Below are 14,374 nucleotides of genomic sequence, written 5' to 3'. Positions count from 1 at the left end.
TTCATTGGTTAATAAAGAAACTACTTTGGACCTGGTGATAGGGCAGAACTTAGGTAGGCAGGGAAGACAGAAGTGAATGCTGAGAGAAAGAAGGGTGGAGTCGGGGATACGCCATGGACCCACTGGAGACAGTAACTGGGAATTTTACACTGTAAGCCACTGCAACATGGCGATACACAGATTATTAGAAATGGGTTAAATTAATATAAGAGTTAGCCAGTAAGAAGTTAGAGCTAATGGGTCAAGCAGTGTTTTAATAAATACAATTTCTGTGTGGTTATTTTGGGGCTAAGCTAACCAGGCAGCTGGGATGAACAAGCAGCCCCTACTTGCAACATGCTATGGTTATTTGGGATTCATTTAGTTGTAGAATTGCTTTTTCTTTGAAGAATGTCACTGAAATTTTGGTAAGTACTGTACTGGATTTATAAAGAACTTTGGGTAGTATACATATTTTCACAATATTAACTGTGCTGATCCATTGACATATGATGTCTTTCCATATTCTACTAGCTTCTTTGGTTAATTTCATCAGTGTTTTACAGTTTACACTTCTATGGTTAGAATTATCTATTTCTATATTTAAAGCTAATATGAAAAATTATTTTCCTGATTTCATTCTCAGCGTGATTATAACTGTATATTTAAAATTATTTTTTTGTTGATTTTGTACTCCACTATGTGTTGAAAGTATTTATCATATCAAAAAGTTTTATTGGGGCGTCTTTATTAAGGTCTTTTTTATTTTTTATGTGTCTAGGTTTTTGCCTGCATGCATTAATGTGCACCATGTGCATACCTAGTATTCACGGAAGACAGAAAAGGTCACCAAACTCCATGGAACTGATATTACAGACAATTGTGGGTTGCTATGTGGGTGCTGGAAATTGAACCCTGGTCCGCTGGAAGAGCAGAGTGTTCTTAATTGGCTGAGCCATTTCTCCAACCCCTATCAAGGTCTTTTGCAAATAAGGCTAACTGAATATTTCATTTCAGTTTTAAAAAAGTTGTAATCGTTTAATTTCTTTCTCATGCTTTCTAGATAAGAATTTCAGTGGTAAATTAGTAAGAATGGAGAGATTTGTCTTGCTTTTGTTTTTAGGGAAAATGCTTTTATTTTTCCCCATTTTGTGTATTATTGGCTATATATTTGTCATACTGTGTATGTCTGTAATATACCATAAACATGTTGGTTTCATTCCAGAGATTTAGGAATGGTTCAACATAAGCAAATTAATATAGCACATACACATATAACACTCAGGAACATAAATCTCATGATTATCTTACTGTCTCAATAGAGAAAAAGCCCTTGAATAAGTTCAATATCAATTTTTTTTTGTTTGTTTTTTGTTTTTCGAGACAGGGTTTCTCTGTAGCTTTGGAGCCTGCCTGGAACTCCCTTTGTAGACCAGGCTGGCCTCGAACTCACAGAAATCCGCCTGCCTCTGCCTCCCGAGTGCTGGGATTAAAGGCTTGCGCCACCACCGCCCGGCTCAATATCGATTTTTTAAAAAAATAAAATCCCTGAAGAAATCTGGAGTAGAAAGAACATAACCATCCTCTATCTATATTTAGGTAGATGGTAGATGATAGATAGATAGATAGATAGATAGATAGATAGATAGATAGATAGATAGGTAGGTAGGTAGGTAGGTAGGTAGGTAGGTAGGTAGGTAGGTAGACAGACAGACAGACAGACAGACAGACAGACAGACAGACAGACAGACAGACAGACAGACAGATTGACAGAGAAAAGCCCTAATTTCTTGGATGGTATCAGCCGATGTTTTTCTGGCTCCTCAAACTTTTGTTGAAAGGAGATGTCTAATGTTATTCTGATGGAGATGCCTTTGTAAGCACATTGACATTTTCCTCTGGTAGCTTTTTGCTGTGTTGTACTTGACATTTTGTTTCCATTTTGACAGTCTTGCTATGTTACCCTTCAATGTACTACAAACTCACCAGTGACTGAAATCCTTCTCACTTTCCTAAGTGCCAGAATAACGATGTGGGACACCAGAACCAGCTTTCTCATGTATTTAGTCTTCCTTTGTTCTACTCTTTGCCTTTAACTCTGATGTGACATGGAGAGCTTCTGCAACTGCCATATTTTGTAGGAATTATTAGTGCCTCCATTCCTAGTTTGTCTATATCATTGGTTGGAGAAATTTTATGTTACTCTATAACTGATTAGGTTTTTCGATACCTTTGTCTTGAAACTACTTTTATTACACGTACACTTAGGTTTGAGCTCTCCCAAAATTTTTCAAAGTCATAGACATCCTGCCTTTTGTTTTTTTTTTTTAACTCATCTCTAAATGTACTCTTGACCTTGACTTTGTTTTTAATCCCTGTGTACTTTCTTCTGCTTGATTTAGTCTATTAGTAATAGTTCCAACTGGTTTATTATAATTTATTATTATTACTGTTATTTGTTTGCTACTTGTTTCCTTGATGAATTTTCAATCCATGTTGCAGACTTTCTATTTCTAGGTCCTGAATTGATGTCTTCTTTAAAGTCATTGATCAAATTTAAAAATGGGCTTTTGAATTCTTTGTCTTAGGTTTCAAGTATTTCAGCATCTTTGGTTTTACCTATTTTTTAGATAAGGAGTCATACTGTCTAAATTTTTCATACTTCTCCTGCTATTATACTATGACTTAGACATCTATTGGGATGTATACATATTTTTCTTTCACTTATATATTCACAACTTTTAAGAGTAGTTTTCTCTTGAGCTTATATTCGCACTACTCTTTAAAGGATATGAAGCAGAGATTCATAACAAAACAATTATTTGTCCAGAAAAGTTATTAAATTATTAAAATGCATGACTACCTACATCCTTACTAAGGATATAAAATGTCTGATTCTAACTATTTACAAACAAGGGAGTTAAACATTTTTTTTTTTTTTTTTGGTTTTTCGAGACAGGGTTTCTCTGTGGTTTTGGAGCCTGTCCTGGAACTAGCTCTTGTAGACCAGGCTGGTCTCAAACTCACAGAGATCTGCCTGCCTCTGCCTCCCGAGTGCTGGGATTAAAGGTGTGCGCCACCACCGCCCGGCTGAGTTAAACATTATTAATGCTAAAGTCACTAACAGTAAATAAAGAGTGGAGGACTTGGAAGTGGTAAAAGAGAAAGGAAGGAAGGAGAGGAGTAAAAGCAGATGGTAGGAAAATAGAGCAGAGGTAGGAAGAAGACTGAAACTACAGAGACAAGCAAGTCAATCATAAAAGCAGAAAAAGGAACAAAACCAAGAAAAAAAAAGCTAATAAGGGAATAAATAGAAAAACAATACAAAAGCCAGTATTTCCTCCCTGCTGAGATACTTTGCATTGTCTTTTTAACTCATGCTGCAAGTCTTTCACCTCCTGAGTCACTTCAGATTCCCTTTAGGCTCCTCCTCAGATCTTTAGCTAAACTCTGTTCTCACACTGGAGCTCTTTTAGCTTGGTAATAAAGTGTGTGGAAAAGAAGTGTTTTTTAAATCTCATTATTAAATCTCAGTCTTTTAGTATATTTAAGCCCTTAAACTATCTCTAATTTACATGCAAACACATCCACTTAACTGAGAGATAACCAGTAATAAAAATGGAAAAGCTGTTCTTCCTTCAGATGGTAAAATCTTTCTCCTAAAGTTCATTTCACATTGGTTCTCTTCCTCCTTACATGCTAGAGCCATTAGCAGTCCCCTTTTTGCCTTAAGTTTTAAAATGTGCAAGTCCATGAATGAATAGCGGTCCATGTGGTTAGTGTACCCATGGCTTCTGCGACTGTAAACAGAATTTGGATGTGATTCTCGATTTTCCTATCTTCCAATATTTCAGGATAGCAATTAGCCTGGCAATCTCAAATCTCTGACAGATCCCTGAAAAGGAATCAGTTTTTAAGTTGCTCATTGTTTTAGTCTAAAGTAACGAGTGATATTGTCTGCTTTCTTTGTATGCTGGAACTGCAACCACGAGTCCTACAAACGTCCTTAATGGTATAGTATTTAAAAGTTCACACACTTCCCCCTTGTTGTCACAGAGTAAGAAATACCTCCCATGTCCTCTCTACCACAAGAGCTCTTAGCTCTCTCTGTTCCATTGCTACTTCTCTTTGTTACCCTGTATCAACCAGTGAGTGTATGGAAATGTACTTAAAGTTTGTACCTTCAATTTTCCAAAGGATGATAAAGAACTAATAACATTCTAGATGACAGGAGATAATTTATTATATGTGTTGGCCACTGGTTGTTGATATTTCAGTGGGTGCTGCCTAAAATAGGTTGGTTTCTGATTAACAAAACAATGGTTACTGCATTCAGAATATTCAATACTGGCTTTTGTTTGTTTGCTTGCAGTGCTGGGGATGAAGCCAGAATATATGGTTTATGGATGGTAGACTGGGGATGTCCCTCAATAGCTAAATCCCCAACCTGATAAATATTTTTATCTAATATATCAACCATACTTTAGTTTTCTCATTATTCTAAGAAAAAATGTCCCTCTGACAATATTCTGCTCTGTATTACACATTAATCCTTTGTCATATATCTTAATATTTCAATCAAGAACAATTCTTCATGCCATGACACTGAGAACTTGTAGTGGCATTTCAGTTGAACTTTAATAAATCAAGCTTGCCTGGGGATCAGGAGAGTAAAACAGCCACAGTGGTCAGCCTTACAGCGGACAGTGATATCACAAACCTTTAATCCCAGTAGACACACTAGTTGCCATATAAACCGGGCAGTGCATGCTTTTGATCCCAGTGTTGCACACCTTTAATCCCAGAACTAGAGAGGATTATAAAACGGGAGGAAACAACTATCAAACATAGTCTCATCCTGAGGTTCCTGGAGGCAGGATCACCATTTTCAGACTGAGGTCAAGGTAAAAGCCAGTGACTGGCTGTTTTGCTTTTCTGATCTTCAGGTTGAACCCCAATTTCTCTGAGTCTTTATTAATCATGTTTCATTTTAAGTATTCCAAGCTATTTGTTTCTTAGTTGCACATTTCTAAACTTGGCTTTGTCTCATCACTATGCATACTTAAGTTAGAATGATACATCTTTGCATAATACTGTATCTTTTTAGTAGGCAACTCTGGCTTTGACAACTTGGGTGACATATTTTCTGATTGTCAATAATACAATTATTATGAACCCTTGGCAACAGGCAGGAAGGGTGGTTGTACTTTTAAGTCTATGCAGACATCCTGTCTACAATCTCCTCCTAGGGCCTCACCTCAGGTTGTTATTAATCTCTAACTATTCTTGCCCGGTCATTCTTTCATTTTCTCACCCATCCTATTTACTAGCACCCTGTCCTGTCTACCTGCATACTGACTTAGCAGCCACTACATCCTTTCTGTGTCATCACTGTGAACTCATGGGTGCATGTGTTCTTTTGTTTTCTGTTGGGCTGTTTTGAGACACTGTGTCATGTAGGGCACATTGGCTTGGACCTCATTATGTAGCCTAGGATGACCTTGCATTTGCCGAGATTCCCTGGGGCATTGTGACTGCTTACCAAACACTCTTACCAATTTAGCCACATCCCTATCCCTCTGTGTTTTTAGTAATTCATCACTGTCCTTATTGGGATGAAGATATAGCTCAGTTGGTAAAGTGCTGGCCTAGCATTCACAAAGTTCAGATTCAATTCCCAGCATACTCATAATCCAGGCATCCCAGAGGTGGAAACAGGAGAATCAATTCAAGATCACACTTGGCTGCACAGTAAATCAAGCCAAGACCCTGTTTGGGAGGAAGTTTTCATACTCAAATATTCCCACATTTGGCCAGAAGAAGCCTAGAAAAAGCTAGTTCCTGCATTCTTTACCAAGATTCCATCTTCTTCAGTTTTTGCCACTAGTCTTATACCTTGTGTTTACCTGAGTCAACATTTCTAACACAAATATGAAGCACATTTCATTATTACCTTACCTGAATGTTTTAAAGATCACCTTGACATTTCGTTTTCTTTAAAAATTAGTTTAATTTACTTACAAAACAGCAACATACATTTATTTTGTTAAGCCAGGGGCTTGGTCATAGCTCAGTGGAGAGTGCAGGTTTAGCTTTCAGGGGCCCATGTTAAATTTCCAACAGCAAAGAAAACAATAGTTATTTAAAAAAAAAAAAAAGAAAACTGAGAATAAGAGAAATTTTAAAATACACAGAGTTTACTGCTATGTTCAAAAATATTAAATCCCAATTTTTATTGTCAGTATCTATTATTATCTAATTTATAAACTGTATTTTAAGCTTTCTGTATGTAATTATTATATATAAATAATATAATATGTATTATATATATAAAAAATTCATACCCAGTTGTACTCAAAATATACTGGTAGTGAAATCTTTCTTCATGTTTTCCCAAATGCAGCCTTACCTGAGGAGTCCAGTAAAAAGTGGGGCTCAATCTGTAGAGTTTTCTTTTATGGAAACTCTGAAGGGGTCTTGTTCGGGCAGCTGTACTCATGATAGCCAAGGATGGAGATTTCAGTCTTGTCCTGTCTTTTCGCCTTTTCTTACTGTGCTTCTGATTAAGTAACCAGCTACTGGAGGAAGAGAGCTCATCTAAATTCTCTGAAGCACTGAAATGTATGAAATAATTGGAGATTGGGGGGGGCAAAATAAAATGAACAGAAAAAGAAAACTAAATGTAAATTTTCTTGTTTTATTATGATAGAAGAGTATTAACTTTTAGTCAATTTGTGATAACAATAGGTAAAATAATTGATATTAATGGAGAATTACATAGTAAAAATATAGAAATAATTTCTATTTTCTGCTGCAAAAGGTACATTTTCAAAGTTAAAATGTTTTTAATATAAGATGAATGTTTTTTGTAAATCAATAATTCACAGATGACATAGTTTAAACTATTTATGCCAATTTCTTTTCATGTTTAGATGAAGTACATCAGAACTAAGGCTGAAAAAGTCCCAAGGTCTCCTAACTGCATTTTAAATTCCTCTTAAATAAGCAAGCTTACTGCATTTCAAATTTTAGTGAATTCTGAAACAGCTACAATCCTATTATAGCTTAGAAACTTTTAAAACTCATGATGTAACTTACAACTATAAAATAATGAAATAAGCTATATATGGAAAATATAATTTTATAATTAATCTTTATTGCAATTTTTAATATTATATTTAAGGTTTTGTGAACTCATGTTCCCAGAAAAAAAGATCCCTATCATAAAGATTTTACAAGCTGACAGGTTAAAACTTCATGATTATGTTTCAATATTACACATCAAGAGAAAAATTAGGTATCTTTTGTTCGTTAATAGCCATTTGTTATTCTTTTCTGAATCTGATCTAGTTTTATTTTGACTAGCAGTAGAAAAAGAACCTTTGGAATATATTAATAAATAAGTTACTACCTGCTGTGGGATAATGCTCTTGTAAACTGTAATGATTTGTCACTCATATTGGTCTAATAAAATGCTGACTGGCTAGCAGCCAGGCAGGAAGGCAGGGTAACCAGACTAAAAGAATTCTGGGAAGAGGAAAGGCCAGATGCTTACACCAGCTTCCACCAATGCAAAAAACTAATAACGTCAAGAGTCAGCACCTTAAAATGCTAACGCTTTGATGTAACTGGCCTACTTGAACCCTATAGTTGCTAGGTGTCTTGATGTCTGTGTTTTTTTTGTCCATAAAAATGTTCATGAAATTGTTTCCACAGTGAAAAATATCATTCAGGGCAACCTGAATTTGTTCCTAAGTGCAATCACTCAGAATAAACTGTCTTAGGAATTTTGGAGAGTTGTTTTATGTTGACACACTTAACTTGCATTATTATATTACATATTAATATACTAATATATTGTAATATTATACTAATATGTAATATGCTAATATATTGATACATTATATATGTACTAATACAATGTAAGCCTTTCAACTTTATGCAGACCAATACTAGTTGACTTAGTAGTCTAACATTACATCGAGATAGGCTAGATACACAGGGAATAAAGCGACAAACAGCAGACTTGGTAAATGGTGGTACATTATGAAACTCCTCAACATCTGCTAGGACAGCTGCTGACTACACTTTGATTCATTATAAATACATCTTCAGATTACTAGCCTTGCAAATTTGCTTGCTTTTCTCATGTATCTGACAGCATGCTGCATCTGACAAACTCCACATAAGGGCAGAAATGCTGGTCAGCCCTATTCCAGGACACACCCACACTCCCTCCTGTAACCCCTCACCTTGCTTCTACAATAACTCAAGAATAATCCCTCATCATTTTAAGTTTGGGCAAAAAAGGAGCTACTGGAGATTTGGGATGTTTTTTCCTGAGAAGCCAACTATTACTGCTTCACCATGTAACTCTCTGCCTTGTAAGAAACTTGCTCCAAATGCCTTACTTATTATTTCTTTAATGATGACAAGAACCTGGAGACACTGAGTAGAGGTCTCCATTTGCTCTTTTATCTTTGGCATATCACCAACCAAATAATGCTAATTGACTTTGAGACCAATTGGTGTTTGCAGTTCTTCTGTGTCCAGGGAAATAGCTCAGTCTGCAGCAACATGGTGGCTCATAACCATCATAATGAGATCTGTTCATATGTACATACATGCAGACAGAACATGGTACATATTAAATAAATCAAGAAAAAGAGAGAGAAACAGAGAGAGAGAGAGAGAGAGAGAGAGAGAGAGAGAGAGAGAGAGAGAGAGAGAAAGTTAGTTCAGTCTGTAAAATACGTGCCATGGAAGTACAAGAACCTGCGTTTGGATGCCAAGTAAAAGCCAAGTGCAGCAGTACCTCTGTTTTTCTTTTTTTTTCATTACCCCAACACTGGGGCAAAAGACAGTCTTAAGTGAAACTGAAAACTCTGCTGGATGGATTCCCTCCAGGTTCAGTGAGATCTTGTCTCTGAAAACATGGTGGCAAGTGCTTGAGGGAGACATCCAACTTTGACCTCTGGCCTCCACATGCATGCGCATACAACCACATACCATATTGCTATACACATTCATACCCACACATGCTACACACAAAAGATAGTATTTTTTATAACAGTACTATTGTGTTTAAATTATATTACATCTACTATAAAAATATTCTTTTAGAGTGATAAAACAAAAAATTCAAGAATGTTTACACAGCAACGGGAAATCAGAAAGATCTAAAGAAGTCTGGGTAGTTTATGTCAATAAAAACAAAAAGAAGAATTAAAGAGGGAAGATGGTAACTATAATACATTCAACAACTATGTCAGTGATATTTATAGCAGTTAGTAATAACACAAACTGTCACCTAAAGTCTTTAGCCAGGCTTGGTGACACCAGTGTGTAATACTAGCTACTCAGGTAGCCTCAGCAATGAATCAGGCTGTAAGTTCAAGTCCTGCCTGGGACACAGATAAAGCAAAGACCAGCTTACACAATTTAGTAAGACCTATCTCAAAATGTAAAAAGTACAAAGTGCTGGGATCGTACACCATTTCCAGATAAAAGGGATTTTTTTTCAAGTACAATGGCAAATATTAGCATATTTAACTAGTTAATAATTGAGACATATAGCTTGTCAAACAATACAGTTCCAATGGTTTTTAAAAAGTGCATATATGTATATGTTCAAGACAGGGCTTCTCTATGTTATAGCCTTGGCTGGTCTTGGAACTTGCTCTGTAGACCAGGCTGGACTTGAACTCACAGAGATCCTCCTGCCCGTCTCCCAAGTGTCAAAATTACAGGCATGCACCACCACCTCCGGGCCAGAATTTACTTTTAAAATATTTCTGGAGTAAACAATCATGTTAGAAATAGAAACCACTTAACTGAATTAGCAAAAAATTGAGATAATTTAAGTCTAGAAATAGGTGGATTTTTAATATATTTTCTATGTTTAATGTTTTCCATAAAGAAAAAGAAACTTAGTTCCAGGACAGGCTCCAAAACCACAGAGAAACCCTGTCTCAAAAAAAAAGAAAAAGAAACTGATTATTATAGTGTTATTTGTATTCTTACCTCTGGCTATAAACTTCAAATGGGACTTTTTATTATTATTTCTTTTTGTAGTTGTTTTTGAGAATATTATTATTTCTTTTTGTAGTTGTTTTTGAGGAAAGTTCTCGCTATGCAGGCCAAATTTAGCCTCAAACTCACTATGGCCCAAACTGGCCAGGCCTGGAACTCATGAACCATCTATGCCAGCCTCTAAAGGATTAGAATGACAGGCATGCACCTCAATACCTGCCTAAAAAGGATTTGAAAGCATAAAGACAAAAGAAAAAACAAAAAACAGAAAGCTACTGTTAACTGTTATTTCTTATCTGAGTTTTAAAAAAAAGTAGTGTTGTCACTTCAAAGAAAATTTGGAAACACACACAAAAGGAAAACATAAAGTTAAAGGCATAGGGGATCACTTCACCAGCCTTAGCACGTATGTTTGGATTGTTCAGAAGGCATGCAAGGAGTGTGATGTGGTGGCTGGGATCTGTAAGCCCGTCAACTGCACAGTAAGAGAAGACACGCAGCTTCTGAGAAGCTGAGCCCATGTGGTGAAGATCACTAGCTCAAAGGGAAGCAGGTATCCCAAGGACAGGCTCCGCAGGTGTCCTCCGACCTCAGTAAGCATACTAGGAACATGTACACCTCGGTACCCAGATATGACTCCCCACACACAAATACAAGCTAAACTACTTTCTGAACCCAGCCTTCTCAGATGAAATACTGTTTTTGCTGTATACCCCTCAAATGTTTTTCTAAGAAATCATTGTACAATAAATTTTGTATTCTCATTTTTCCAATTAATAGACCAAAATAAACATGTTATTATAGAATTACATATTTTCTAGACACAATTTTAGCAGTATACCAGTAAATTCCCCTGTATAAAATTAGTTTGACACTTATATCATTAGAGATAAAAACGAAAAGAAGCTGTTTTACAAATAAAAGTAATTCCTAGTGGTACTTCTTTCAAAACAACAGGGAGGTTTCATCTTCCTACTGACATCATATATCTAGCTAATATGATAATTAGTGTCATCCATCAGAATCCAAACTTATATTGAGAGCAGTGACCCAGAAAATGTTGCTAGCAAACAATACTACTGTGATGTGACTTAGTTTCACAGCATAGTTGACATGGTTGTCAGACTGCGTCTTTTCAATTATGACACCAGCTAGAAGGGATGGCTGCACGGCACGTGAGACAATTACAAGTGACGACAGTGTGGCAATGGGTCGTGAAAATGTAATTTCATACCCCATTCTGGAACTCAGTAAGGCAAAATCAAACAAAAATTTAGACCTTATTTCAAGTAGAAATTCACTTTCTCAGAGATAATATATGGCATCTTATGTTCATTTTAGAATATCAGGTCTAAAAATGTATAACTACCTCATTGACAGAATGCAATGCTTCATTTATTTGGAGTTTTACATATACTTATTTGGTTCTCAGTGACTCTTTTCAGGTGTTAGTGCTAGGATTAATAAACCTAAAAAATTAAATCCAACCTTACCACTTTCAGGTAGACAGTTCCCTTAATTAGTAAATGAGGGTTAGAAATCAATGAATAATAACAAATGCACAAAAAAGTTCCCCAGAAGATAATTAACAGTGAGTTTAAAGACAGTATGAGAAAAGGTTATTAAGATACTTATAAAAATTGACCTAAATATTTAAAAAGTATCATGGTTTTATTTAACTCCCTCAAAAGTTAAAGAAAGGCTAAACTTTACATTTTAAATTTCTTCCATAATATGCAAAATTATGATATAATCTGATGTAAAGCTGGGATGAGTGCACTTTGATAGGAGAACTAAAATGTTTGACTTGTGACGTTACTTACATGACAGGTCAACTACCCAGAATGCAGCTAAAATCACAAAAGGCTCTATTTAACCAAAAGAGATTTCATGGCATGCACACAAGCTTATCACACGACTTGTAAAAGAGGCTTTCTCTTCCTATAAGTTGTTCCTTACTACCTTATAGATACTTTCTACTGCTTTCAATTTTTCATTTTTTAAAGATTGTGTGTGTGTATCCACACACATGTGCACGTGTGTGCGTGCATGTGTGTTTGGATGCTTATGGGGATCTTAAAAGAAGGGTGCTTGAGAACCCACACTCTTGTCTTCCTTTTTGCTCCCTGGTTCCTGATGAACAGGGTAGCAGGGTACTTTGTTCCACCAAATACTCTCACCATGGTGTGCTGTCTCACTGCCAGCCTCAAGCTAACCAACTGATTGTGAACTTCTAAAACTGAAAACCAAAATAAATGTATCTGAATTCAAAGCTGATCATCTCAGGTATATTTCTTATGTGGACTGAAAGATGACAAACAAATATTTGATTCATTCAATATTAATTGATGTTCATAATATGTCTGTTACTGATGCAAGTGTTCAAAATAAAACCCCAAACCACGATTTAAAAAGATAAACCAAAGATATTCTACTTTTTTGAAGCTTATGTACTGTCAAAAACAGAAGACAGATAATATGTAAAAACTTTAACAAAATAAATCACAATTGTTATCTGATATTCAAACTGCTCATGAACTAGTTGATTGTTCCCATGTCTATTCTTTTTTTTTTAAATATTTATTTATTTATTATGTATACTATATTCTGTCTGTATGTATGTCTGCAGGCCAGAAGAGGGCACCAGACCTTATTACAGATGGTTGTGAGCCACCATGTGGTTGCTGGGAATTAAACTCAGGACCTTTGGAAGAGCAGGCAGTACTCTTAACCACTGAGCCATCTCTCCAGCCCTCCCATGTCTATTCTTGACTAATGGTAACTGAGTAGAGAGCTCCACATATGCCGTGTCCGTGTATTACAACTAAGCCACATCTCCAGCTCTTGCAATGCTCCTGCCCCAGCCTTGCAAGTAGCCAGGATGACAGAAATGCATCACCGTGCCCATTCTGACTATTCTCTTCCTGTAATATAGAAAATATACAAGATTATGTGGTAGGGTGAATGTAATACAGGGAGTGGCACTACTAGGAGGTGTGGTTTTCTTGGAGTGAGTATGGCTGTTGGAGGAAGAGTGTCACTGTGTGCTCTGAGGTTTTCTATGCTCAAGATACTGCTCAGTGTCTCGGTTGACATCCTACTGCCTCCTGCATGATGTAGAACTCTCAGCTACTTCTCCAGTACCATGTCTGCCTGCATGCTGCCAGATTCCCTGCCATGATGGTAATGGACTGAACCTTTGAAGCTGTAAACCACCACCTCACATGTTTTCCTTTATATGAGTTGCTGTGGTCATGGTGTGTGTGTGTGTGTGTGTGTGTTTATGATAATAAACATAATTTACATAAAACAAAATGATATAGAAAATGTATTTAGTCTGAAGCCACAATGCTCATTCATCATTTTACAACTCAACTTGTAACTGACTTTCATCATGGATCCCTAAAACAGGATTCTTGTAAATGAGACTTGTCATATTTGCCCTATACAACCAGCAAGTCTTACTTTCTAAGGGAAGCATCAACAATGCAAAATATGACACTATGTCAAAAATCAAGTAAAATCAGTAGAAAAACTACTTTCATGATAGATCCAGGGGAAAATGACTGAGTATAAATAAAACTTCAGAAATATTTTAAAACAAGCTTTCTGAATAGTCAATTAGAAACAAAACTCATATTTGATTTCTAGCCATAAATAAAGGACATTGAGACTATAATTCGTGATCCTAGAGAAGCTAAATAAGAAGGTGAACCCAAAGAAAAACATATAAGCATCCTCCTGAATATTAACCTTCATCAGGCGATGAAAGAAGACAGAGACAGAGACCCACATTGGAGCACCGGACTGAAGTCTCACGATCCAAAGGAGGAGCAGAAGGAGAGAGAGAGCACGAGCAAGGGACTCAGGACCGCGAGGGGTGCACCCACACACTGAGACAATGGGGATGTTCTATCAGGAACTCACCAAGGCCAGCTGGCCGGGGTCTGAAAAAGCACGGGACAAAACCGGACTTGCTGAACATAGCGGACAATGAGGACTACTGAGAACTCATGAACAATGGCAATGGGTTTTTGATCCTATTGCATGTAGTGGCTTTGTGGGAGCCTAGGTAGTTTGGATGCTCACCTTACTAGACCTAGATGGAGGTGGGTGGTCCTTGGACCTCCCACAGGGCAGGGAACCCTGATTGCTCTTTGGGCTGAGGAGGGAGGAAGACTTGATTGGGGGAGGGGGAGGGAAATGGGAGGCGGTGGTGGGGAAGAGGCAGAAATCTTTAAGAAATAAATAAATAAATAAATAAATATTTAGTTTCTATTCACTAATAACATTCAAGAGTGGGATAGCTATTCCATTAATATTAATACTTAATATGATTTTCATCTGGATATATATTTTATTT

The 14,374-nt window shown here is 36.5% G+C and overlaps 1 protein-coding gene across 6 annotated transcripts in view; it reads right to left on the bottom strand.

Annotated features, from left to right (window-relative positions):
* The window catches only part of Kansl1l (KAT8 regulatory NSL complex subunit 1 like), an 83,861-nt gene that overhangs the window by 27,906 nt on the left and 41,581 nt on the right, over positions 1-14,374 (bottom strand). For 5 of the 6 annotated variants that reach the window (XM_057763360.1, XM_057763361.1, XM_057763364.1 and 2 more), the window contains exon 6: positions 6,389-6,593. In XM_057763360.1, the coding sequence (XP_057619343.1) occupies positions 6,389-6,593 (205 nt within the window). The remainder of the gene's footprint in view (positions 1-6,388; positions 6,594-14,374) is intronic. The other variant, XM_057763363.1, reaches the window with a different exon arrangement.

The sequence above is a fragment of the Chionomys nivalis genome, chromosome 2 (assembly GCF_950005125.1).
Source record: "Chionomys nivalis chromosome 2, mChiNiv1.1, whole genome shotgun sequence".
Taxonomy (NCBI): Eukaryota; Metazoa; Chordata; class Mammalia; order Rodentia; family Cricetidae; genus Chionomys; species Chionomys nivalis.
The sequence above is the reverse complement of the archived record's forward strand: the minus strand, read 5'-3'. Positions and strand labels throughout refer to the sequence as shown.